The sequence below is a fragment of the Gastrolobium bilobum genome, unplaced genomic scaffold (assembly GCF_033153095.1).
Source record: "Gastrolobium bilobum isolate Gb01-03AN ecotype WA unplaced genomic scaffold, APGP_CSIRO_Gbil_v1 utg3235, whole genome shotgun sequence".
NCBI lineage: Eukaryota > Viridiplantae > Streptophyta > Magnoliopsida > Fabales > Fabaceae > Gastrolobium > Gastrolobium bilobum.
Genome location: NW_026897048.1, coordinates 95,700 through 120,828, shown reverse-complemented (window position 1 = coordinate 120,828; position 25,129 = coordinate 95,700). Strand labels below are relative to the sequence as shown.

At 32.7% G+C, this 25,129-nt stretch overlaps 3 protein-coding genes across 4 annotated transcripts; 1 reads left to right on the top strand and 2 right to left on the bottom strand.

The window, feature by feature from the left end:
* Nucleotides 1-467: 467 nt before the first annotated feature.
* On the bottom strand, nucleotides 468-8,471 carry LOC133303688 (ABC transporter G family member 15-like). The gene is made up of 10 exons (XM_061503641.1): nucleotides 8,438-8,471; nucleotides 8,060-8,327; nucleotides 5,605-5,684; nucleotides 4,082-4,543; nucleotides 3,681-3,803; nucleotides 3,309-3,440; nucleotides 2,470-2,754; nucleotides 2,040-2,312; nucleotides 1,842-1,949; nucleotides 468-1,056 (listed from the first exon to the last, which is right to left on the bottom strand). Exons 1-10 carry the CDS (start codon nucleotides 8,438-8,440, stop codon nucleotides 700-702), a joined length of 2,091 nt encoding a protein of 696 aa, XP_061359625.1. The 5' UTR covers nucleotides 8,441-8,471; the 3' UTR covers nucleotides 468-699.
* A 2,072-nt stretch (nucleotides 8,472-10,543) lies between these two features.
* Nucleotides 10,544-14,924, bottom strand: LOC133303690 (uncharacterized). Of its 2 annotated transcripts, none has more exons than XM_061503644.1 (9): nucleotides 14,834-14,924; nucleotides 14,482-14,607; nucleotides 13,596-13,698; nucleotides 13,344-13,403; nucleotides 13,132-13,194; nucleotides 12,811-13,011; nucleotides 12,605-12,716; nucleotides 12,305-12,522; nucleotides 10,544-10,840 (listed from the first exon to the last, which is right to left on the bottom strand). In XM_061503644.1, exons 1-9 carry the CDS (start codon nucleotides 14,836-14,838, stop codon nucleotides 10,748-10,750), a joined length of 981 nt encoding a protein of 326 aa, XP_061359628.1. In that variant the 5' UTR covers nucleotides 14,839-14,924; the 3' UTR covers nucleotides 10,544-10,747. The 2 variants fall into 2 exon arrangements, with proteins under 2 accessions (XP_061359628.1, XP_061359629.1); XM_061503645.1 differs by lacking the exon at nucleotides 14,834-14,924 and adding an exon at nucleotides 14,714-14,823.
* Nucleotides 14,925-20,137: 5,213 nt separating this feature from the next.
* On the top strand, nucleotides 20,138-24,448 carry LOC133303701 (biotin synthase, mitochondrial). The gene is made up of 6 exons (XM_061503657.1): nucleotides 20,138-20,575; nucleotides 20,790-20,969; nucleotides 21,463-21,569; nucleotides 21,786-21,991; nucleotides 22,961-23,100; nucleotides 23,913-24,448. Exons 1-6 carry the CDS (start codon nucleotides 20,372-20,374, stop codon nucleotides 24,210-24,212), a joined length of 1,137 nt encoding a protein of 378 aa, XP_061359641.1. The 5' UTR covers nucleotides 20,138-20,371; the 3' UTR covers nucleotides 24,213-24,448.
* The last annotated feature ends 681 nt before the right edge of the window (nucleotides 24,449-25,129 follow it).

The following is a 25,129-nucleotide window of genomic DNA, read 5'->3' as shown; positions in this document are numbered from 1 at the left end:
GATAAATTTCTTGTAGTTAATATTATATCATCACTTCAACTTCCTCCATGCATGTATGTATTCATCAATCCATTAGTTTCATGTTTCAAAGTTAGAGTATAATATAAATCATTAAAATACCCTCATCTCATACTTTAAGGTTTTGGGTTGAAGTGATTTTTTACATGATATCATAGCTTCAGTGACCATAAAGTCATGAGTTCGATCCTCACCGCCCCTCACTTTCTAGTGGAATTAAATAAAAAAAGCACAAAAAAAAGGTAAACCAAAAATTGGACCTCTGTGCAATATCCACGCTTCAAGCCCAAAGGACTCTTGCGTAAGGGGCGTGTTAGGGCTATTGCGTGAAAGGACGTGTTAGAGTATAATATAAATTATTAAAAATACCCTCATCTAATTAAGGTTTTGGGTTGAAGTAATTCTTTACAAGGGCTAAGGACAACGAGGGAGACCTGCATTTGTACAAGTAATTATTCCAGTTTAAATATTTTAATTAAAAAAAAATGTAATCCAAGGACACAATGTCCCGTTTGTCTATGTTTGTACCTTAATTGGAACGGTTATGAAACATTTCCTGTATATATATATATAATTATATATATGCTAACAGAACAAATGCAATTTTGTATGTTAAGCTGATGAAAGCCACTAATCAGAAAAATCCAACAGAAATTATAACATATCTTTGTGCTTCTTCTTCTACTGGAGTGGAGAATCAAGACCCTCTTGAGAAGACAGTGAATGGAGGGGTTGATGCCTCTGGGAAGGGAAAGATGGCATCTTCCTGAAAGAAGGTCTTTTTTCAAGCTGTTGTAAGGTTCTCTTGGCATAAAGTGTCTTAAATAATGGAGATGCTCTTTCCTTCAACTTCAGAACAGTAAAGAACAGAACTCTGTAAAATATGAGAATGACTATTAGTGCTGCTAAGTCCCACCACTTGGAATGGTTCAATTCAATGCCTAACATGTGTGTGATGACGTATTCTCCTGTCAATTTTGGGTCACCAGGTATCAGAGGTTCAAACTCAAGCCCAAGCAAGTCATTCTTGTAGGAACCCTACATTCCAAATCAATGATAAAATAAATGAATCATTAATAAAATATTTACAAGTCAAAAATCCTTCAAATTAATTGCTAGAAACATATTTTACTCCCATGTTTCTCATTGTAAGTAACTCCAACCTTAGGGGAAAAAAAAGATTTTCTCAAGCTTAGGGGTATATATACTCACATTAACCACATTATTCTCTACATGAACAAATCTTATGCAAATAACAAGACAGTTATAGTACAGAGTCATATGTTGATTTATGCAAAAATGTTTTGATGCAAACCTCCACAGGTTTAGTCCTCCCATGTTCTGTCCTTTATCTTTATCCTCTTGGGGTTACTCCTATTGTTAGTCCTAGGTACTAAATGCTCTCTGGATGTGGATAAGTTGAACAAAAAGTTTATTCGAAACATTTCCATATACAAGTTGTATCTATCAGGAATATGCAATAGCGTGCTATGATCATTCTTGTCAAGCTCAACGCGCAACTCTCCTAAAAGTTAGCTATTGGAGGAAGGGTCGAGATTTATATCTAATAATTCTTATATTAACATGTTGAACATTGTCATAAATAAAGATATTATGCTACGATATCCTACTCCAAGATATTGGACTTAGAGTCCATATCGGAAACATAAGGTTCTGGTGTGGGGTTTATATGGACTTTGGGCTCCCCTACCTCATGGGTTAGCTTTTGGGGTAAGGCTCTTCCAAGGTTCGTATCATATTATATTAGTGTTTTATGGCCAGACAAATGTGAGGCACAATTCGGATTTGACTGACAAAGTTACCTGTATTGCCCATGCGCCATAACTGATATATGAAATCGGGTAGCGCCAAACCGGCTTTGGAAGATCAGATAGCAACCTGAAGAATCCAGAGGTCATCATCATGATTCCCTGCATGAACAGCCAATGATGGAAAAATTAACTTATGTGGTAAGTTTTAAGTGGACTTTTCCTTTAAAGGGTGTAAGCATTTGTTCTTACAATTATTCCAGCCCCTGTAATTATTCCCATGAGGAAATTTGGAACAAGTGAAGCTACAACCATCATTAGGCTCTCGATTACAGAGATGCAGCTATAGATGTTGAGAGTGAAAAACACAAAGTGACTGAATCCTGGCCGGAACTTCACCATGTTATAAGTGATGGTGCTAGAAGTAAGAGCAATAGCAACCAAGAATGGGAAAGAAGAAAGGAAATTGGCTAAAATATATGCTGCAACTCCATAATATCCATTAAGCCTTTCTCGATAAAAAACCTGTTTCATATGAACAAAAAGGTGATAAGCCTAAATAACTATGTAGTCATGATTTCTATATATTGACTGAGCATGAACACAAATCAAAGGAGATTCATGATGAAGAATTTATGATCTCAGATTAATTTGTTTCATTGGCTAAATCAGATAATTTTACCTTCATTTCTTCAATAAATGATGGAAAGCCTCCAATTGACATGAATGTCATAAATCCTGATATAAATGCACCACAGGCACCGCGAGCCAGGATCGAAGTGTAGCTATAGCCAACATCAAAATAAATAGTTCCAACACATATAGATACAATGATGTAAATTATAATCCTCAACCAGTAGTAACCCACATCTCTACACATGTTGACAAATGATCTCCTTGTCAAAGTCAAGAGTTGCTTCCACCAACTAGCTTGACTTCCATTTTGTGTCTCAGTTTCAAGCCCTTCCTGTAATACATTAATCATTAACAGAATTGATAACTGATACTGGTGTCAAATGTAGTGAGTGCATGCAGTGCCAGCCATCATGCAAAAAAGTGAAAAAGATTTGGGTGCCTTCAGTTCAATATCATGTTGTAGTGGGAGCTAGTTGCAGAACGAAGACACAAGGAGAAGTTATATGTTATTAGACAATGGTACAGACAACACAATTTCCTATTGGTTTCAGTCAGAAATAGAAATAGGTTTTAGTAATAAAAATAGGGTAATATTTTTCTTGTATTGCATAAGAAAAGTATTATCTCCTACTCAAACAATAAATAAGAGAGAGAAAAAAGTTGGAGGTGAGGGAAATTTTTTTTTGTGGGACCCATTTAAAAAATGTGAGTGTAGGAGATAATACTTCTCTTATGCAACATAAGAAAAGTAATTCCCATAAAAATATGGCCTAAAGTATAAGTATGCAATGGCACATTATAAAACCCCCTTTTTTTTATGGTATGGATTTCAGCATAGAGATCACGAGTTGAATTAATTAAGTAGAGCTAAGAAGAAATGCATACATTGGTTGATAGTTCTTGAATCCTGTCTTTTGCCCTTCTGGCATACTTTGAACGCCTATATTTCTCAACTAGCATTGCCTTAATCTGTGCTGTAGCCAGATTCATGAAAGGATCTGATGAATTTGGAACGTCCTAATATGGAAAAAAGAGAAAGAACAATGGCATAAATTAGTGTTGCAATCAAAAACAAATTAGACCTTCAAAAGGGAAAAGTATAGCTAGGTTTCAACATCTATAGTTACATACTTTTCATTCATAAAGGAGCACATATTAATCTGTCTCATATCAAACACAAGAAACAGATTAAGTGGGGAGGGGATAAGATTACTCATCATATACAACAAAGTGTAAGAACTAATAACTAATACGTACAGGAATTCTTTGAGATCCCTTCAGTGTAGCTGTTACAATGTCGAAGTCAGAATTGATACATCGGAGGAAGTGATCAGAAGGGTTTCTTTTACGTGGACAAGGAAAACCAGCTTCAGCAAAAAACTGTAAAAGAAGTTGAAAAAAAAAAAATTAGGCATTGAAGAAGAGTTTCTGACCATAAGATATAAACTAATGAAATAGAGGCCTTATTTAGTATTTTAACGTGACCATATCAAAGTGTTTACATCAAACATAAACAGAATCACTATAATCAAAAGAAGAAAGAAAATACAGGAGGAGAAAACAAGTGGATCATGAGGACATAAGTAAAAATATCCACTTTTATCAAAAGAATATTCACATATTGAAGTTTACCATGTCCATAGAATATATAACTATACCTCTATTGCCATTTTTGCTTCACCAAAATAAACTGTTTCGCCACCAGATAATAAGAAAAGGTCATCAAAGAGTGCAAACACTTCGCTGCTTGGCTGGTGAATCGAAGAGATAACAGTCCTTCCATCACGAGCAACATTTCTAAGAGTTTGAACAACAAAAAAAGCTGAAGCACTATCTAGGCCACTGGTGGGTTCATCAAGAAATAGTAAGCGAGGCCTTGTAAGGATCTCAAGTGCAATGCTAAGTCTTTTCTTCTCCCCACCACTTATACCTCTCAAGTGCCAGTTACCAATCAACCTATCAGCACAGTCTTGGAGACCCATTTCTATGATTGTTCCATCCACAATGCTACTAACTTCTTCTTTGGTCATTGTAGTTGGTAGGCGTAGATGTGCTGAATAAGATATGGTTTCCTTCACAGTAAGAGTTCCCAGTAGCACATCCTCTTGAGTTACGTATGCCTGAAGTTTGAACATGAAAACAAAAAGGCTCATAGAGATGCATGTCCATATTCAGACTTAAAAATATTTAAACACAGCTTTGAAAAAAAGAACTTTGGATTAAAAATAAGCTAATTTAAGTCAACTAATGATTCTGCATTAACTACTTTCCGAATATTAATAACCAGTTCAATAATTAATTATTCCTAAACTAAAAATATTCTTTTTTATCAATAATATCTTTATTGTAATTTTTCCTAGAAATTTCAGTTTTTCCCATATATTAATCTCAATCTGCATATTTAAGTTTGATTCTAGGAAGTGAATTCAAGCAGAGTCCCCAACATCTAGTTTTGATCATAAACAACATTTCCTGCAAAAAAATATAGGGTTTTATAATTCTCAAGTTACATGAGAATTGAAATCTTATGTTGTAGAGACAAAAAGCATGTGAGACCCATATGTTAAAAAAAAGGGAAAAAATTACCAATGTCCCTGTGGTTTTTATTTTTCACAAAGCACAAGGGCATATGTGATAAAAAAAAATCACTTACAGGGATATAGATAATTCTGAAGCAAACCACAAGAGCATTGGTGAACTTTTCCCTAGAAAAAATTATGTATAGGACCCACGTCAGCATGGAAATCGAAGGGTGTGTAGGAAAATTTCAATTCTCACGTTGAACGAGAATTATAAAACCGAAAAATATATTACGTTTACATTATTATTTTCTGACTCTTTTCACTTCATTATAAAGACAGCTATATATCAAATTAATACACTACTTTTTGTTAGAAACCAGAGATAAGAATCCAATGTCAGCTAAGAAACAGAATTATATTATGCACGTTGAACATTTTTGAGTCTCGACAGAAATGATAATCATTGCTCAAAACAAATTTGATTAAGCATCTACCGCAACAAATCTCAATTGATAGTCCTCTGCAAATGAAACGAGTGCTAATACACAATATTAATAGAAAATAGTCTAAGTATTTAACAGGATCAAGACGATCTTAGAATGATATTTAATGGTTAAATATAAATAAAAAACATATTGAACATGCGTTACTTTACTTACAACAAAACCATAGCCTAGGCTTTTTTTCTTCCCATTGAGATGAACATTTCCTGTCATGACCACATTTTTTGAGAGTCTACCTGTGACAACATAGAGACATTTAATTATTTAAAAAAATTGTGTTAAATAGGACAGAAAAAATATGTAGCACGTCATATAGAGACAACTATAACCATTCTTTAATCAAAAACATTCAAAAACAATATGCTTAATTGTCTTGTGATGGATAATTCAAAAACATAATATGTTAACTGCTTAATTCAAAAACATTCAAAAACAGTAAGTGTCTTGTGATTGATTCAAAAACAATATGTTAACTGCTTAATTCAAAAACATTCAAAAACAGTAAGTGTCTTGTGATTGATTCTAAGCATATTCAAAAACATTCAAAAACAATATGCTTAATTCAAAAACATTCGTCAGTTGTCCCCTATGATGGATAACTGTCTTGTGATTGAACTTTGTGTCCAAAAATAATATGTTAACTGCTTAATTGTAGGGAAAGTGTTGAAGCTGATTACTTCATGAAGTACAACAACAACAACAGTAAGTGTAAGTTTTAAAGAAAAGAACATGAACTACTAGATAACATTTTCTCTTGCATTCTTTTTATGAATAAATTAACCAATTGTCTAATTCACAAACATGATTTTGAAGTATGCTTCTAGCTCATACATTATAAATATCTTCCATTTAAGACAGAAACAAGAAGGTATACCGGATCTCTAAGACATCCCTATCTATTTCAAATATTTTTGCAACAAAAAAAAGAAAAGAAAAGAACATACTTGCTTAAAAGATGTTTTGTTCATTTTCTATTTTATTTTTAATTGATTTTTTTTCTTCTAATCATCTTAATCTTTCACTTAATGCTCAATGCTTAAGGATTGAGCTGTTCAGAGAAATTTGAAACCAATATTCACCCCCCCCCCCTGCCAATGTAAATAAATGACCAGACAAGAAGGTGCAATGAGCAGCCAACTTATTATGGCCCCAGCATGGGCCATGGGGCTTAAAGTGCATTGTGTCGATGTCCATTGAAGTTGGTAATTGGTAATTGTAATCACTACATATCTAGCTGCACTTTTGGTGTTTGAATAGTATAGCATAGTCCAACTACATTGTCAGATTCATTAAATAAGCACTTTTTTCATTAAATAAGCACTTTTCAAAATCCGTAAAAGTTAGGTTATGTAATTCAGCATAACATTTTTAATCTCACCATTCCAACAACCAAAATTGAAGGCGCAACTGTAATGCCTAGAGAGTGATTATTTTGTCCTTTTCAATGTCAACTATCAGAAATTTCGGAAGTAAATGAGTATGGATACTAAAATAGTTACCACCGACTTTGCTATCATTAAAGCCAACTCCAGTCAAAATAGCAAAATCCAACACAATAAAAAAATTCACAACATGAAAAAGGAAAGAGAGCAAACAAAAACCAAGGTTTATTTTTTTCTTGGTAATTATTTAAAGTACGAAATTTACTTTTTGTTAATATTATCAAGACAGCAACATAATAAAGACTTGATCTGGATGCCACATACTTGCTATGTGTGGTAAGTGTGTTAATTGAAGACGTAAAGAATCACTTCAACCTAAAAGTTTAAGCTGCTGGGTGAGGCTACATTAATGATTTTATATATCTCAACACGCCTCCTCACACAAGAGCCCACTGGGCTTGAAGGGTGGACAATACACAGACCCACCTACCAGTGCTAAGAAATTCCACAAGAAAAAGTGAGGACGGTGAGGATCGAATCCGGGACACGAGGCTCTGATACCATGTAAAGAACCACTTCAACCAAAAAGCTTAAGCTGTTGGGTGAGGCTACATTAATGGTTTTATATATCTGAGGAGAAGATAACGACATCATACCCCACCAAGGACGAAACCATTACAACAAAGAGCCCTTTGTGTCACGAAAGTAGAATTTGAATAGGAATAGTCCATAGACAAAACCAACTTAGTAAATTCAACACATTAAACAGTTTAAAGTTTTAAACAATCCCAAAGATAAAGCTCAATATGGAAATATCCAAATTCCAATATTCAATTAATCCAACTGATAAAAAAAAAATTGTTTACCACTAGAGTAGGAAGACATAATAAAAGGTTGAACTTTTTTGTATCCAAAAAAAGTAAGCCATTTTGTTATAAAAAACCCCCCCTCAAATTGAATCCTGTATGAGCTCTTCATGTTAGCAGAAGCACTATTGCATCAAACAGTGATAGCTCAGTTGGCATATTGGAGCTCAACAGGTAAGAGGTAAGACTGAGAATACGTATTTGATCTTCTTCGGTATTTTGAAATGAGTTTAAAATCTTAATTCTGAATTCACCAAATCGAATTAATTGAAAAGCTATCAACCAATTGAAATATTTCAAATAAGAAAGAAGCAGTAGCACACACACAAACATTGAGAGACACAAATAAAGTAACTAGTAAACCTGCTAGTGAATCAAGAAGGGTTGATTTTCCAGAGCCAGAAGGACCCATGATAGCCATGATTCTACCAGGCTCAGCATACCCATTAAGTCCATTAAGCAATCTCTTAGTTGGTCCCTTCCCAAAGTTTGGTAGCATCACTCTAAGATCTTCCCATGCCAAGAAGCTTCCCCTATCAAAGCCACTGTATGCCACATCACTCTCATTAGGACCAAAGTTGCAATCTTTGTTGCTACCACAGGCTGCTTCTATCTCCATTTTGGTCTTCAGCTAAAGAAGTTTGAGATGAAGATGAAGACTAACATAAAATAAACTTAAAAGAGATAAGAGGTAAACATAACCCATCAAGTGTTACTGACAACAAATACCAAACAACTAACCATTAATGCTGCCAATCAAATCAATTGGGAACATGAGAAATTTATGAAGAGAGAGAGAGAAAGAGAGAGAGATAAAAAGAGTTAATGACTTTGAGTATAAACAGATCAGAAGCATATAGGTGGCAAGTAAGGGAATTAATGTGACAGTTACAAGTGCATACATGTATACCATGCTTCGTATGGCACACATATGAATGTTGCTATCAATTTGACCGTATGAATTCCTAACTGGGTCCTTCGTGTTTTAGCATGACAATATTATTTAGATTAGACAATAATAAGTTGATTACTTATGTTCATAAACTTGTTATGACTGCATAAAGCCAGCAATGTTAGGATTATAATTAAGGAATAAGTTATTCTACCTACCTTTTGTCTATCACTCTCCAATATCAATTAGATCAGAATCTAAAGAGGAGAGAGAAAGATAAATGTTAATTAAAATTATGATCTAATGATCTTTTAGAGTGATAGACAAAGATAGGTAAAATAACATATCCCTCAAACTAATATACAACAATCACTTAGTGATAAACATTACATTAATCAATCCTTAGATTCAAGGTTAATTAATGGACTGGTCTGATCTAGTTTTAATTGATATAAATATTTATTTTAAGAATGATTAATTGTGCTTAAGTATTTTTTTTATATCTATTTTATGTACAACTACCTCATCAATTGTAATATTTTATATTTCATAATTTTTTTAAAGTAGTAAGGAGATTTACGGCGAGAGATAATAAGTTAAAATATAGGCCATGCATGTACTAAAATAAAAAATAAAAAATAGGCCATGCAACATGAATGAAATTCGGTTCCAAGATAAAATCGTCTCTAAAAAAAATTGATGTCATTTATGCTAAGGTTCTTTAACATTATCCTTGGCATATATCCGCCACAATTCTTGATATGAATATCTTTACAATTGATAAAAATTTGTTGCATTATATTACATTTTAATATACAATCTTGTGCAAGTATATATGTGCGCCATTGATCTGAGTTTCGTTGTCTTTCCAAATGAGCCGAGTTGAAAAGTGAAGCTAAATGATGTCTGAATGCTGCTTCTAAAAATAATTTTTTGATTTTCAGAATAAAATAATAATAAGAATTCTGTTTGATAAGATCTATTTTATTAAAAAAAATTAAAATTATAACTATTTTTTGTTTTAAAATCAAATTTAGAGAATTTGTTTTGTGTTTTGAATTTTAACTTAAAAAAAAACATTAAAAAACTCAATTAGCTTCTCTTAAAATTTTGAAATCAAAAACTGTTTTTAATTTTTTTTTACAACACATTGAACATCAAACAAGTTTTTTTGTTTTTAAAATTAAAAAAGTGTTTTGTAAAACTGAAATCAAGCAGACCCACAATCTTTAAATTTTGTTCTGTCCACATGTTGGGTTGGATAAATGACGCGGGTTAAAGACGATCCTTCTGAATCTTCACTGAAGTTACTGCTATACATCCTCAGTACTCTTCCAAAAATAGAAAAAAGACTACACGCTTTTCCTGAAGTGCAGTATCTCAAAACAGAAAAAAGTGTATACTGGAACATAAACCCTACATTTTACATGCAGGTTAAGTTAATACTTTGGGAGATATGAGCCTCCCCATGAGAGGATGAAGCATAAACCAATTGAGAAAATTTGTTGGAAAAACTTTACTTCGATACAGAGTCGTGTCAACGATCCAAAACAGACTTAAATAAGTGATTAATAATTGATTTTTCAAGTCCGACATTCATTATGCAACTTGATTAACTAGTTATTATTCATCTCTATAAATCAAACATCTAAATTAGAAAAACGAAAGTGTAAGCTTTTGCATACAACATTCTCTTGTATATTGTTCTTGTAGATTCATCAATTGCCTCGAACTTCATTTCCCAATTGACTGGAACATTGGGAAGTGTTGGAACATAGAATGATAAGGGTTGGTGAGGCAGGGAAATCGCAGAGAGCACAAAACAACTTGTTGAACTGTATCAATCAGCAATTGCGCCCAATGAAAGGATCAAAAGTCGCAGACAAGTTAAGAAATAAAGCACTCTAAAAATCTTCTGAAATTTCTTCTTACTTCAAATTTTACAACTCCCAGGATCAAAATTAAAACCTACGATTGAAATTTTTACTTTTCTATACTGGTACAAATTATTTTGATATTCAACGTGATAAGTCCCTGAAATAAGTCAACAACTACAGGAAACTCATCAGAGCCACCGTCAAAATACGCAAATAATATAGCAGTAATAATTTAATACAGTAGACCCAGCATCACAACTATTATTAGCTTCAACAAACGGATCATGACTCTTGTGGCGTCTCAAATCTTGTTGGGGTGTCAATTCCCATCATACAGCAAAGGCCCGATATCAAAATTATTAGCAAAACTATCCCCTGGATTATCACGAAAAGCAATCTTATCAGAACACCATAAATGTCATATGAAACGTGTTGCATATTTCAACAACCCTCAGCAGATATGGTTAAACAGGAAGCTAAATCACAAAAGAGAGCTACTCCAAGTGACCCACACCGAGCCAAATATCAGATATACATGCAAATAACGATGAAAAGCCATTATTGCTGTCTCTGTCTAACTACCTATTAAAGGTTGGGGACATGATAAATGTGTGATTAGGAAATAAAAAGGAACTAAATAAACAAATTATACTGACCAACATGGCTAATAATGGACCATATACTTATTGAGATGAAAACAGCAGACCAGGTAAAGGGGAATGGATGATCAACATTTCATGTTCCAGTAAAGCACAAAAGCAAATCTTAGTCTTAGCCACTTCCTACCACGCTAAACTAGATTTAGGGCCTATGGGATACTCAAGCTCCCGATTTAAGACTAAATTTCCATCTAATATTTGGTTTACTGATGCCTGGTTGCACCAAACTAGATCCTCTTCTGAAGTTTCAAATTTCAACTCTTTCTCTACGCTACAGAAACTTAAAAACCCATATCATCAAAAAAATAATCCTAGAACACAGGCAAAGATAGGCAGCTCCCAGGAGAAAGTAAAGAAGCATAAGCAAGTCAGAAAAGAAATGAGTAAAAGTTAGATCAAGTATCAATGGAAGGTGTTAGTTAGATAATATCCTTATCTCTTATTCCTAAATTAGGGTTTTGAATTGTAATCCCATAATATAAATTCATATGGGCAGAGAGGAATTCTATCAGGCAATTCTAAGTACTCAAAAGAGTTCCAGTGAAGGGTACTCTAAACAAGACGTGCACCATTTCAGATTCAGTTTATGCAAGCACACTAATCCTCAACATAGTTTGCCTACAGACATTTAACAAGGTCTACAAAAATTAAATATGAAAAGGTTATGAATCCTATAGTGTTATTTACCAAAATTTCACATCTCTGATTGAAGGACAACAGTTCTACAAGGAAAGATGCCACATGATAACAGCTAAAAGTTTTAACATTAATCAAATTTGACCAATTGCATAGTTTGTACGGAAGCAAATAAAAAAGAGATTAAGACCTCACAAGTCAGGATGCTTAGAATGCTGAAATACTACAGGCCGTGCAACTGAATGTGATAATAATATCATTCTTGTATTGATAAAAATGGAGGCATTGAGTTAGAAACAGAAACCAATGAGAGTGTAGTTGGGGTACCACAGAACTAACTTACCGACAAGGAAGGGAAAAAACCAAAAAAATGAACATAAAAAGAGCACAGTATTAATCTATTAATTGTAACTAGATCATGTTTTATTCATAAGTAAGTCTTCTCTCAGATACCAGATTAGCATGTTCGCAGAAGATGCAAGATAATAAACAACTCCCAAGTCATCAAGCTACTGCACTTGTAAAAATGGACAAAGAAGCTTACCACTAAAACTCCCTCCAGAAGAGATGATTTAAACTGGCAGACTGAATCACAAATTGTGAAATTGGTCGATCCATTCCCTGTTGCACTTTCTGCTAGAAACCTTTGCAGTTCCCTGTAAGAAGGATACTGAATTGACCTGGAGGGATCTGACACATAAAGAACTGCATATTTTGCCCCAGATTCCTCCACAGAACTGATAAGCTTGGATAAAACTTCACCTACAAATGTATAGCAAACAAAAGCATTTAACAAATGGTAAAATCATATATAGCAAAGCGCATAACTCTGAAGTAGATGTACCTTCAGACTGTGTCCTGACAACATTTTTTAAAGCTTGAGAGCCTCCATTGCAAAACACAATCAAATCGGTTTTCCCTCTGTGACTCTCTTCCATCCTCTTGGTCAAATAGTCCTGTCAAGTTATAATGGGCAATAAAGAGCATCAGGTCACCTTTACAGGACCCAAAATTCCATAATGGATCATGTCACATGAATTTGTTGATTACCTGAAGTGAGTGCAAAGCTGCAATTTCTTCACGATTTGTGTCATCCATGGAGCAAGATCCAAGGAAAGCAATATTGCCAATTCCTAAATCATCTCCACATGCTTCAGCAAATCCTGAAACCAACAAGTTTTCCAAATTGCCATCCTCGGATGCAGAAACATAGGGAAATGCCATGGAAGTGTTGGATGTGGTGAAAGACATCTGTTCATGACAATGGAACATTGTCAAAGTCAAAAATTGAAAAATTAAATCCTTTAGCAATCTTGAATCATGTTTACACAACATGAAATGTTCATAGACTGCATGTCATAATTCTCTCACCTTAAGCAAGTCTAAAAGAGCTGAGTCTGCATGTTTGTTTGCACTCAAATCGGAAGATTGTAACTACAAGGGAAAAATGTAACATAGTTCATTCAACCAATGCCACTGCACTCATTGACAGGAATCTCTAACTCTAAAATCAAGTAAACATCACATACAAAATGGGAAAGTTGCAACATGAACTATCTATATAGACGCGTGAAAGATATTACCTCTCCACCAACGAATAAAAGTGCCAGATCCAGAGGCTCCTGCAATTTCTTTCCTTTGCACTATCCAAAAATAAAAATAAGAATAAAAAAATTAAAACACTACAGCAACAACAACAATAGAAGAAGTGAACAAAATCAAAGCAAAACTAGCATAAATAGAAATAGAAAAATATCCCCTTCTCCCTAAAGGTAGAGAGAGAGAGAACAGCAGAATACATAATAGGAAACCAGTCATGAGGAATGGAATAGTACCAGAAAATTTGACCAGCCAGCTTCAGATAAAACAGACTTTGCTAGATCTTTTGGAGAAATGACCTGATAATTTACAGATTCCTTCAATCCATTGTCGGAAACCCTGTAATGGTCCAGTAAGGTATAAAAGATTTTCTGATTTGTTGAACGACATAATGTAAACACGAGATGAGGATGCTCAAGAAAAATGTACAACTCCATTCTTATATGGAACAAATTACATGAAGCATCTAGCATTTTGACGAAGATGCCACTAAAGAATATAAGAATTAACTGAGAGTATTGTATTTTCTGCTTATATGCTGCTTTCATCTTTCACTCTAAACATTAAAAATCACAAATTTGAAGCCCTAAAGTTCACCATAAATCATTGTAGGAAGCCTTTTTGAATAATCAATAAAATCTATCTCCTGCTTGGCCATGTCACTGAACCAAAATGTGGGTACAGTGCAAAAGAAACCTAAATATGAAGTCAGGGTTTTTCTCTACTTCAATTCCATCCTCACCAAATTTTGCTTTTGTTCCATTCTGAAACGTGTTCCACATGTGGTTTTCCAAGCTCACAACTCTTTTAATATCCCCTAAAAAGCCCGAACTCTTCCTCCATCCTAAAAAACCTTTCACTGCCTTGAATTTCACCATGCCTTTAGCTTCCAAATCAGCCCCATCCGGTTTAAACACTTCCATCCGATATTAAGCTTCGTATTAACTCAACTAAACCTAATGTTGTCTGGTATAAGCTACATATCCATGCGAATCAAACAGCATAGAATTTGGCAAGTAGGGATTAATTCAAAAAGGAAGTGGTATTAACTGATGCTTGCTATAAGTAAGAACTGTTAATTGATATGAAAGAAGAGTAATTAGTAAGAGAATTAGGGATTACAGATTATAATGAGATGACCAAAGGAATGCAGGGAGAGTGGAAGGATTTGCCAACAACCCATTTGGAATAAAAGCGACAAGAAGCAAAGCAAGTAGCGGCACCAACACCATCGTTCTTCCTTCGCCCCTGCACTCACAATCAATAATCGAATGCAAATTAAGGATCAGCAAGATCGCATGGTATTATTGATCGACGGATCTATCAAATTTAGATCGAATCGAAACAAACATACACAATTACAAATTTGAAGGGTTTGGGAGAAATCCAATAATCGAATTCAGCGAAATATGAATCGAAATCGAATGAGAGAAAGAGAGAGAAAATAAAATAAAAAAATGTAATCCTCACTCACCTCATTCTCCTCTCATACAGCTTTGTATATTATTATTATTGTTATTTCCAAATTTCGATCGCCACTCTTCAGATTTGCACACCTCACCCTCGATGAAGATCTGATGTTGTCCAGAATTTATTTATGACTAATTTTTTTAAAAAATATCAATTTATTTTTGTTTTCTGTCCATTTAGTTTTTTTTTTTTTTAATCTTTTATGTAAGGATATGTCTAAATGAAAAGGAAGAGGAGATGTGATCAATTTTTCGTTTTAAGTAAATTTTTTAGGAATTTGCATTTATCATTTAATATGACACAAGAAAGTTTCCTACACTCACAATATCTTTGGGGCACACATTTTTTGAAGCAAAAAAAAAAAAAAACTACGGCACGCAAAATGAATCTTTATAACATTACACAATCACTTTTCATATAACATAACTCTTATAAAACCCAATTTTTTATTTAATTTCTTTAAGTGAAAGAAATATTGACAGAGGTTATTATTTAATTTTTTTTAATATTAATTAAAAATGAATGAATTGTGTATCCCTCTCTTCTCCTTTCCTCTAAACATACCATGTTTGGTAAAATAAAGATTCGTATGACAAATTACGAAGTTATTATCCATGTGAATTTGGCGTGGAATATAGATTATTAATAATATAAAATTACGTGAAGTAAATAGACCAAATTTGAACATCATGTTTAAAAAATGGGATTAATATTTTTTATATTATAGAAAATAAAATTATTTTTTACATATATATAAAAATACATTTGAAAAGAAAAAAAAAAACATGTATGTATAGAAAAATAAAATTGCTGGCAGTTTGTCTTTAAAAAGCAAGTCCAAATAGGCAAGTTCCAATATATGTCTCTCGGCCCAGTACATACACCAAATAGATGTCATTAAATATGGATTCAAAAAATAAATCCATTTCGTTTTATGGTGGGTTGAGGTCGACCCATCAATTCGTCAATTAATTGAAATTTAAAAATTAATTATATTTTATGAATTTTTCTAATATTATTTTATTTTATTTCACACTGTTCTTAATTTTTTTCAGTCTTAATCTTAAATGTATACTAATATTTGTCAAACATTTTTTAGGAACTCATTTGTCTCCATCAATATTGTGAAAATCGGACCGAACCGGCCGGGTCGACTCAAAACCCGGTGAACCAATCATCTGACCGGTCCGGTTATCATATTGGATCGGTCAAGTATTAGACCCAGTGCGACCCGACTGATTTTGGTGAAAAACCGGTGACCCGACCCGGTTTTTTTTTAAAAAATATATATATAATTGGCATATTTGAGGGATCTATTACTTATTGATTTACATAAGTTATCTACCTACAATTTTAATATTATCTCAGTTATGCAATATGCAAGGAATTTTGATTTGATAGTTAGAGATGTCATTTACCGAACCTGAAACACCAATATAACAAGCATTATGTGTTTGTTTGATCCTTTATTGGACAATAATGTATAATTTATTTATTTTTATATTAAAATATTTAGAATTTATATTATTTTTTCAGCTATTTGAGTATATTTATAATTTTTTAATATAAATTATAGATTTATATATAATCGTCGGGTCATGCGGTTCAACCAGTGATCCAGTACCTCGACCAGGTCATTGACCGAGCCGGTTTTAATAACATTGGTCTCCATATATAGATACCATTTGTCATAAATAAAATTGTTATTCTTTATTTTTTCTAGGAAGTACTAAGATAAAAAAAATTGTATATCACAAAAATTTAATAACAAATGAAATACTACTTAATTGTGTGTGTGTGTCTATATATATATATATATATATATATATATATATATATATATATATATATATATATTATAACCTTGTTGGTCAACCCGCCCCGCGGCGGGTTGAACCCGTTTTGACCCACTTCTAGGCGGGACAGGTTGAAGTGAGTTGGTGGGTTGACACGCCGGGCTTAACCTATATTGCCACCTCTAGCTACTACCTATGTATCACCGATATCGATACGGGGCACGGGACACGATATGACACGAGACTCCGACATGTTAATTCTAAAAAAGATTAGATTTTGACACGTTAGGACAGATTTTGATATTGAATAATATTTTTAATTTATGTTGCGTATATTATATTTAATATTCAATTAGTTTTGATATCACAAAAAAATAAAACTAAACTTATAATACTCATTAGTTTTGCAAAGAAACATAAGATATCACAAATATTTATATTAAATTCAATAAAATAGTAATAGTAATCCAACGAATCTAATAGTTATAACTAATAATGTAACGCAACGTAACCTTTGAACCTTTTCTTGAATTTCTACAACTCGCGTTGAAGTGTCGGAAAGCTCGCAAGCACCGACACGCGATTCTGTGAAAATTTTGCGTGTCAGACACGTTCCGACACGCTCCGACACACGGTCAACTCTTCGACACGTTCCGACACGTTTTTTGGACACGCAATCAACGCTCGGACACATTTTTTTTAATCTTAATTTTATTTTATTAACTAAATATAAAAATTAATTTATAAATTAATTTTTTTCTATTATGAAATTTGACATGAAAAATTAACAAAGTATGAAAAATTATTTTTATTTATATTTATCTTATAAAATTTAAATATTTGATTGATTATATGATTTATTATGGACTCTTATATGTATTAAATATAAATTATATTATATATATTAAAAATTTTATTTAATATCAAAACGTGTCCTAACATGTTCAAATATAACATTTTTTAAAATTAACGTATTGATGTGTCGTGTCGTATCGTGTTCCGTATCCGTGCATCATAGTCCGAAAATGTCAAAAATAACACATCGGACTTTTTAAAGTGTCAAAACTTCGTAAGCTGGTGCAGTTACCTCTTCATCAAACCCATCTTTAAATAGTCCAAATTGGGATGAGCCCACAAAATTGGTCCCTCTAAATTATAGCACGGCACCTATTCATTTTTTTATACTCATGCAAAACACGGTTTTATTCTTCGTAACCCTCCTTTTTATGGGTTTATTTTTTTTAGATAAATTATCTATATTGAGTTCAAAATGATATTTTTTTTAGGCAAAAATTAAAGTATTTGTATAATTATTATTTATTTTAAGTTTATAATAGTCTTTTTTATTATAATTTTTTAATCTTTCAATTAAAACAATGTTGTTTTAGGAGTGAATGTAAATAGCTTATCTGTATTTATATAGAAACATTAAATCCTTTTTATTTGTTAATATGTACATATTTCATGCTTTCGGCTTTGAATTTCATTATTCTATATAGTAATTTGTCACCTCTTGATCTTATATTAATTACAAAAATACAATTTACATTCATGATCGTTTCGGATTGATAAAAAAGATTTCTCTTTCTTTACAAATTTTATACAGAATAGATTGTAGAACACTAGAACATCTTTATTTGTTTTATTTGATCCTAACCGTTTCCTTCTTTGGCATAGGTATTGTCATATTGATTCTTATCTGCTTTATTGTTTCCTCTAGCTAGAGTTGAATTGACATGCTGAAAATCTGAAATAATTAAGGAGAAAATATGTGAATTTCACAATCTTCGTGTCTATCTTTCTCTCACTAGTGAGGATACGTGATTAGTGCACGTATTATTTTTCTTACCTCTCAACAGCATTGCTCCTCCCTCATCCTATACTGAATTTCGCCTAAATAGGTAATTTCACTAATTTGTTATCATGTTCTTGCTGGTCACATTTTATTCGAGTGTATGTTAGTTTAGACAAAGACTAACAAAAATAATCTGGATTTTAACTAAAAAAAAACTACAAGAACCGATAAATTTATGAGAGTCTACTCATCAGACTAAATTTTTAAATATATTACTAAAATTTAAAACTGAGTACATAATGCTAAAACACTAACAAAATCATTTGAAAAGACATAAATACAAGATGTGTTGTGGACACAAACAAACAAAATTTGAAAGCCATTAGTACTGGTCTAATGATGAAATATTTGGATAAATTGTATTAAGTTATATGTTCAATTCTCATTTGTATATAAAAAAATGATGTCTTTGTTATAAGTCATATAAGGAAGATAGTTACAGTTTAAGTCACGGGACAACGATATTGATTTCTAGTTTTGTACGCAAGTGTAAGGTGGTTTCCATTCGGATAAAACTACGACGAGTATATAATTCATAGTGTTACCGTTTATACTTTATAGTATTGATGTTTAAATAATAAAAGTTATATTTGAAGTTTATAAATATATATTAGTTTGGTAAAATTGTATTTTTATAATAAAATTCTCGAAGACTAATTTGATTAATACAAGTTCATCTCACATTCTGATTCGTCTTGCCATATGAACTATGAAAGCATATTTCTTGCAACCTTTTTCACGGGTCCTGTTCGGTAAATGACCTTCAACGGCAATTGGTGCACGTGGCATATCAAGTTTTGATTTTTGAGTTGTTACGTGGTAATAGATATCTTAAAATTTCACATGGTTTAAAATAAGAATTAATATATAAATAAGTAAAAAAAGCAATTTAATTTTTTTTAAAATATATGAAATTATATTAAAAATAATATTTTTACATATTTATATTATATGATGATACTATATAATTAAGTTCAGATAAATTCAAGTTCAGATAGATTCGCATTATCTTTTATCGTAGAGTTAATGTAATGCACATTAATCATAGAATATGATATCAACTTATCATACTCATTATTTTTCTCTCTTATCCTATCTTATCTACCCATCATAAGATTATATATAATAAAAAAGAAACACTTATACAATTTTAAGAATGTCAAATTTGAATTCTGTTGTTGTGCATCCAAAATTGTGGTCCATTATTTGTGTGTATAAAACTATGGTTCCTTCTTTTTTTTATATTGTATGAGAATTCTTTTTTCTACTATAGAAACAAGATGTAATAGATTCCATCTTCCATTAAAAAACAAAAATAAAAAAGTTATTGCACACATTTTGATGTATCACTAGCAGGAGAAAGAATTCTCCTATACATGAGAATTCTTTTTCCCATAAACTATAAAGTAAAATGCCAGACCAAATGATGGTAACTGACGTCAGAAAATTGAGCAGGTAAAAAATGAGAACATATATTCGATCATCTTCAATATTGTCTTTAGAAATGATTTAGAACCTTAATCTCGAGATCTATTCTGAATAATTGCAAAACATAATCCTAGTGGAATATTAAAAAAAAAAAAAAAAAAACAAGTAGATGGCAGGAATAACTAAAATGGTTGATTGCATGAAGTAGGTGGGAGTGGCGTCTCTAACTATGAAGTCTGAATAAACAAACACTAAAAGTCCCTAACCAAAACCAAACGACACCCAAAACAAGCGAAACTTCATTGGCCTTGGCATTGTGAAGCGATGTCTACCACATCACTATAATCCATTCGCAGATCTATAGGAACATAATTCAAAGTTTTGTCTGTTGGAGCAACCATCGAAAAATTCAACATTCCTTTTGAGATTTAGATTGCCCAATTTTAAATTCATAGGAAAAAACATGTTTTTAGTTAGACCCATTTTCCGAACACAATCAAGACCCTCCTCCCTTTGGGTGCTGCATTATTTTAGTTCCTCTTCATCATCCTCAGCAGCTGCAATTCAAGCTGAGAGGACCATCAAGGAAGGACCCAGAAACGATTGGACCCGAGATGAAGTCAAATCCGTCTATGACTCTCCCGTTCTCGACCTTCTCTTCCATGGGGTAGTAATTCATAACTCTTGTTCTGTTTGTCCTTTAATGGGTTCCTGCAAAAACATGTTTTTTTTTTGTTTTTTTTTAGATTGTTAAGAGTATGAAGGAAACCCACCAAGGAAAGGAAATATTTTAGTTGGAAAATATGGAATAGCAGCATAATCAAAATTGTTGCAATTTTACTAAGAGCTAGTGTGTGTGTGTTTTCTTTGTGATGTATCAGGCTCAAGTTCACAGACATGCTCATAACTTCAGGGAAGTACAACAGTGTACTCTTCTCTCAATCAAAACAGGCGGGTGCAGTGAAGATTGTTCCTATTGTCCTCAATCCTCCAGGTATGATACAGGACTCAAGGCCCAAAAACTTATGAACAAGGATGCTGTTCTCCAGGCTGCAAAGAAGGTAAACTTTTATCAGCTAATCAATTTAAGGGTAGTCTACTTCTCTATCTTGCAGCCTTGTGATGTCATTGTTGAATGTTGATATCTAAAAAATTCCATGGATCTGGCTCTCAGATGACACCATTACATGGGTATAAAGATATTCACTTTCAACATTTCTTAATTTAAAGGCTTTTTAATGTTTCTAAAGTGAATGTAGATAACTTATCTACATTCGCTCCCAAAACGACATCGTTGAAAAATTAAAAAATTATAATGAAAATGAATATTATAACCCTGAAATAAATTATAATTACAAAATACTTTGATTTTCGCCTCAAAATGACGTCGTTTTGGGCTCACCGTAGATAAGTTATCTACATTGACCGTAGAGAAAGCGAACCCTAATTTAAATACCGTGTATCTTGTTTTCTATAAAAAATTATCATGCATCTTGTTGCTCGTGTGGTGCTATGTTTTTTTCTTGAATAATATGGAGAATCTTTTTCCTGTAGGCAAAAGAGGCTGGGAGCACTCGCTTTTGTATGGGTGCTGCATGGAGGGACACTGTAGGAAGAAAGACCAACTTCAACCAGATCCTTGAATATGTAAAAGACATAAAGTAATGAAGCAGCATTTTATTTTTATCAGAATTATCAAGTACTATGAAAGGAGCTGTTGAGTCTAAGCAGATTAGTCTTATTTTGATTTGTTTGTTAAATACATGATAAAAGTTTGGTGATGACTGAAAAAATATGCTAAAAGTTTTATTTATCATATTTCAAATGACCTATACTTTAATTTTTCGGTAACACTTAGGCTATCTCTCTTATTCTAGGGATATGGGGATGGAGGTGTGTTGCACCCTTGGCATGCTGGAGAAACAGCAGGCTATGGAACTCAAGAAGGCAGGTCTCACTGCCTATAATCACAATCTTGACACTTCAAGGGAATACTATCCAAACATTATCACAACAAGGAGTTATGATGAACGCCTAAAAACCCTTGAGTTTGTTCGTGATGCAGGGATTAATGTTTGTTCTGGTAATCAAATTTACTTCAAATACGATGAAATTTAACTATATGTTTTGACTTATAGTCGAGTTCAGCAGATGAATATAATATAGCTTTTATAAAATCTTTCCTAGATTAGAATAGCATGTTCACTGGAAGAAGCTCATCCATTCTAACAATAAGCAGTTATTCTTTCTTTATTACAGGATCATAATATTTCGATCTTATTCATTATGAACTCTTGTTTCTTTATTATTCATGGCTCTGGACTGAACAATATAAAGTTATTGGTTTGATACTTGACTGACGTAACAACTTAGTCTTGATAAATTGTTTGAATCTTGTTTACATGCAAGTAAAAATTAAGTTCCAAATTGATTGCTTTGGGGAATAATGTAAAAATTAAGTTGGCTTGGAATTTTTAAAATTTGGAGGAAGAAAAAACTTATTATATGTATATCTTTTACAGATTAATTGTTTAGACGTATATCAGATCTTTCTAATTGGCGTAAAGTGTTTTGTGGCAATCTTTGAATTCGGGAAGTGAACCTTAGTTTGGTTACTTTGGTAAAATGATAGGTACTTGAGAAAAGAGATTCACAGCAGTATTATGATGACCAATGGACTAAAATTCTTTAAATATCTTTTATGTGAATTCTACAGCATATTTTGTATCACTTCCCATGATACTGCTAAGTTTAAGTAAGAAGCTTATGGATGACCAATATAAATTTGAAGGCTCACAACCATGACATCACCAGTTATCAAATATAAATTTTGCTTGTTATCTATTCAAAACTAACCTGAATTACTTTCTACTAGTTTCTCTTTTCACTTCAACCTAAACAATGGTTGTTCAAGGTCCCAGTCTATTCACCAGTTTTTATAATTGAACCATTATTAGTGATGAATATGTGATCTCTATGAAAAAAAATATCTCATAATGAGATTTTTTTTTTTTTTTTCAGAAAAGGCTGACCATCTGAGAATTGTTTACAGGAGGAATTATAGGGCTCGGAGAAGCAGAGGAGGATCGTGTAGGTTTGTTACATACATTGTCAACACTTCCCACCCATCCAGAGAGTGTTCCTATTAATGCACTTCTTGCTGTAAAGGGAACCCCTCTTCAGGATCAGAAGGTGAGTTTATTTAAATTGATCATTTTGTTAATCTAGATTAATAGCTAAAATATGTTGGCCATCCTTTAGCAGCTCTTGTTCATGTTATTAATTGAGATTAATTTCTTATTGTGCCTCATAGTTGATGATAGGAGGACAAAAAGGCGTGAATTTGAAATGATTTATGAAATTAGCCTTTCTGGAGACACCTTTTAAGAAGTAGTGCCTTTCTGGAATTAGAAGATAGTAGCTAAGATTTTATCCGTGGAATCCAAATTATAAAATTTATGCTAAGGTGACAAGTGGAGTGGGTATGTCTTGTAAAATTTGACAGATTACAGTTATCAGCCAGTGACAATGTCTTCTAGTGTGGTTTGAACGGTAATGATGTAAAAGAGAAGGTGGAATCTAATTGATCTCATGGGATAAATCATGTTATGTTCGGATGATTGGCGCCGTTTTTGTGATGGAGGCTAGGTTTTGTGCCTTGGTTTTTTCTATGCAGGTCTAGTCAGTTATTGTTTATTTAGGATTTTCATTTTCTGCCTTTTCCCCCCTAACCTTGGAGCTCTTTGGTGACTATATATTCTTGTCTCAGATGTAATGGCCCATGAATATTAGCTAACACGCATCAAATTTGTATGTGGCTATTATGCTATTAGGAATGGTGATTAATGCTTATTTTTAAGCCATATTTAGATTGATGGCATCATCCGGAGTTGTCTCAAACTTGTCAACTTATGTTCCTTAAAATCAGTTTGTACAAATTACTGTCACATTGTTTTGAGTAGTCTAGTTCCTGAAAGGATTTGACATTTCTACACTATTTTCAGCCAGTTGAAATATGGGAGATGATTCGCATGATAGCCACAGCGCGGATCATAATGCCAAAAGCAATGGTCAGGTTATCAGCCGGCAGAGTTCGGTTCTCCATGCCTGAGCAGGCATTGTGTTTTCTTGCTGGTGCAAATTCTATCTTCACTGGTGAAAAACTTCTTACTACTCCTAACAATGATTTTGATGCTGATCAACTCATGTTTAAAGTTCTTGGACTGCTCCCAAAAGCTCCAACCTTACATGAAGATGAAACTACTATGGCAGAGGATTACAAGGAAGCTGCTTCTTCTAGTTAAGTTAGTCAACCATATCAGCTATTATCTGTGATCCTTCAAACTTATGTAACTGCTCATTAGCATGCACTGGATCATCTTGTACTCTTTTCTCCCCTCCGATAACTTCAGATGCACCAGATGTTAGGTGTCACTGAATTTGCCAATTCTTAGCTTTGAAGACATAAATATTCAACAATTAAATATGTATGTTATGAAAAATGATAAGTCGGCTTGTTCAAGCTGAAAATCCTCAAAGTTCAACAAAATATTCACATAGTTTTTTCTGTGTCAGTATTCTAAAACTTGTTGTTCTGTCATGTTATTGCTCTCTTCCCTTTGGTTCATCATAGGAGAACGAAACCTCGATAGCATCTAATGTGTGGACATAACGGGTAGTCTCTGTATATTACAGAAAGTATAGTATGTCTTCTCAGTTTGTTTTTTGTTGGCCTTTGATTTTGTTAAATTAAAAAAAAATAAAGATCTAAAGAATATTTAATACTGATGCTGCTGGTGTAAGGATTTATAATGCTTCACTGTAATTGATCCCAAAATTATTAACATGCTGTTGATATTAATGTTACTATTATGGAAGGATTAATATTTATTTTAGGTTGTTTCTTGTAAGGCATATTGCAAAATTAATTGATTCCTACATAAATGTTTATAATTTTGACTTATTCAACAGTTACATTTTTTTTATTTTAAGTGTGGAGTTAGAAACAATAATGCAATTTGAAAATAAAATAAATTCATAATAGCCATTTCAGAGCCAGCACCAACAATGTCTCACTTTATGCATATATACCTCTTGATTCTGCACAAAGAAATTTTATACTGTGTTGTGTAATTTACATTTATATTAATTATATCACATACATGCAAATATTTAATTAACACATTAAACAATTACTTAGCAGTTAAATTTACTAATGACT

Bases quoted from the DNA above. Each gene is read 5' to 3' on its own strand.
- LOC133303688 (XM_061503641.1), bottom strand. The intron at 4,544-5,604 runs GTAAGTAAAGTA...TTCAAACTTCAG, and splicing joins GCCTAGGCTATGGTTTTGTT to GCATACGTAACTCAAGAGGA. The intron at 2,313-2,469 runs GTAAAATTATCT...CATATGAAACAG, and splicing joins CATTTATTGAAGAAATGAAG to GTTTTTTATCGAGAAAGGCT.
- LOC133303690 (XM_061503644.1), bottom strand. The intron at 13,012-13,131 runs GTGAGAGAATTA...TGTCATGAACAG, and splicing joins CTCTTTTAGACTTGCTTAAG to ATGTCTTTCACCACATCCAA. The intron at 12,717-12,810 runs GTAATCAACAAA...ATAACTTGACAG, and splicing joins CAGCTTTGCACTCACTTCAG to GACTATTTGACCAAGAGGAT.
- LOC133303701 (XM_061503657.1), top strand. From the start codon at position 20,372: ATGTTTTTAGTTAGACCCATTTTCCGAACACAATCAAGACCCTCCTCC. The intron at 21,570-21,785 runs GTAATGAAGCAG...CTCTTATTCTAG, and splicing joins GAATATGTAAAAGACATAAA to GGATATGGGGATGGAGGTGT. The intron at 23,101-23,912 runs GTGAGTTTATTT...CACTATTTTCAG, and splicing joins CCCCTCTTCAGGATCAGAAG to CCAGTTGAAATATGGGAGAT.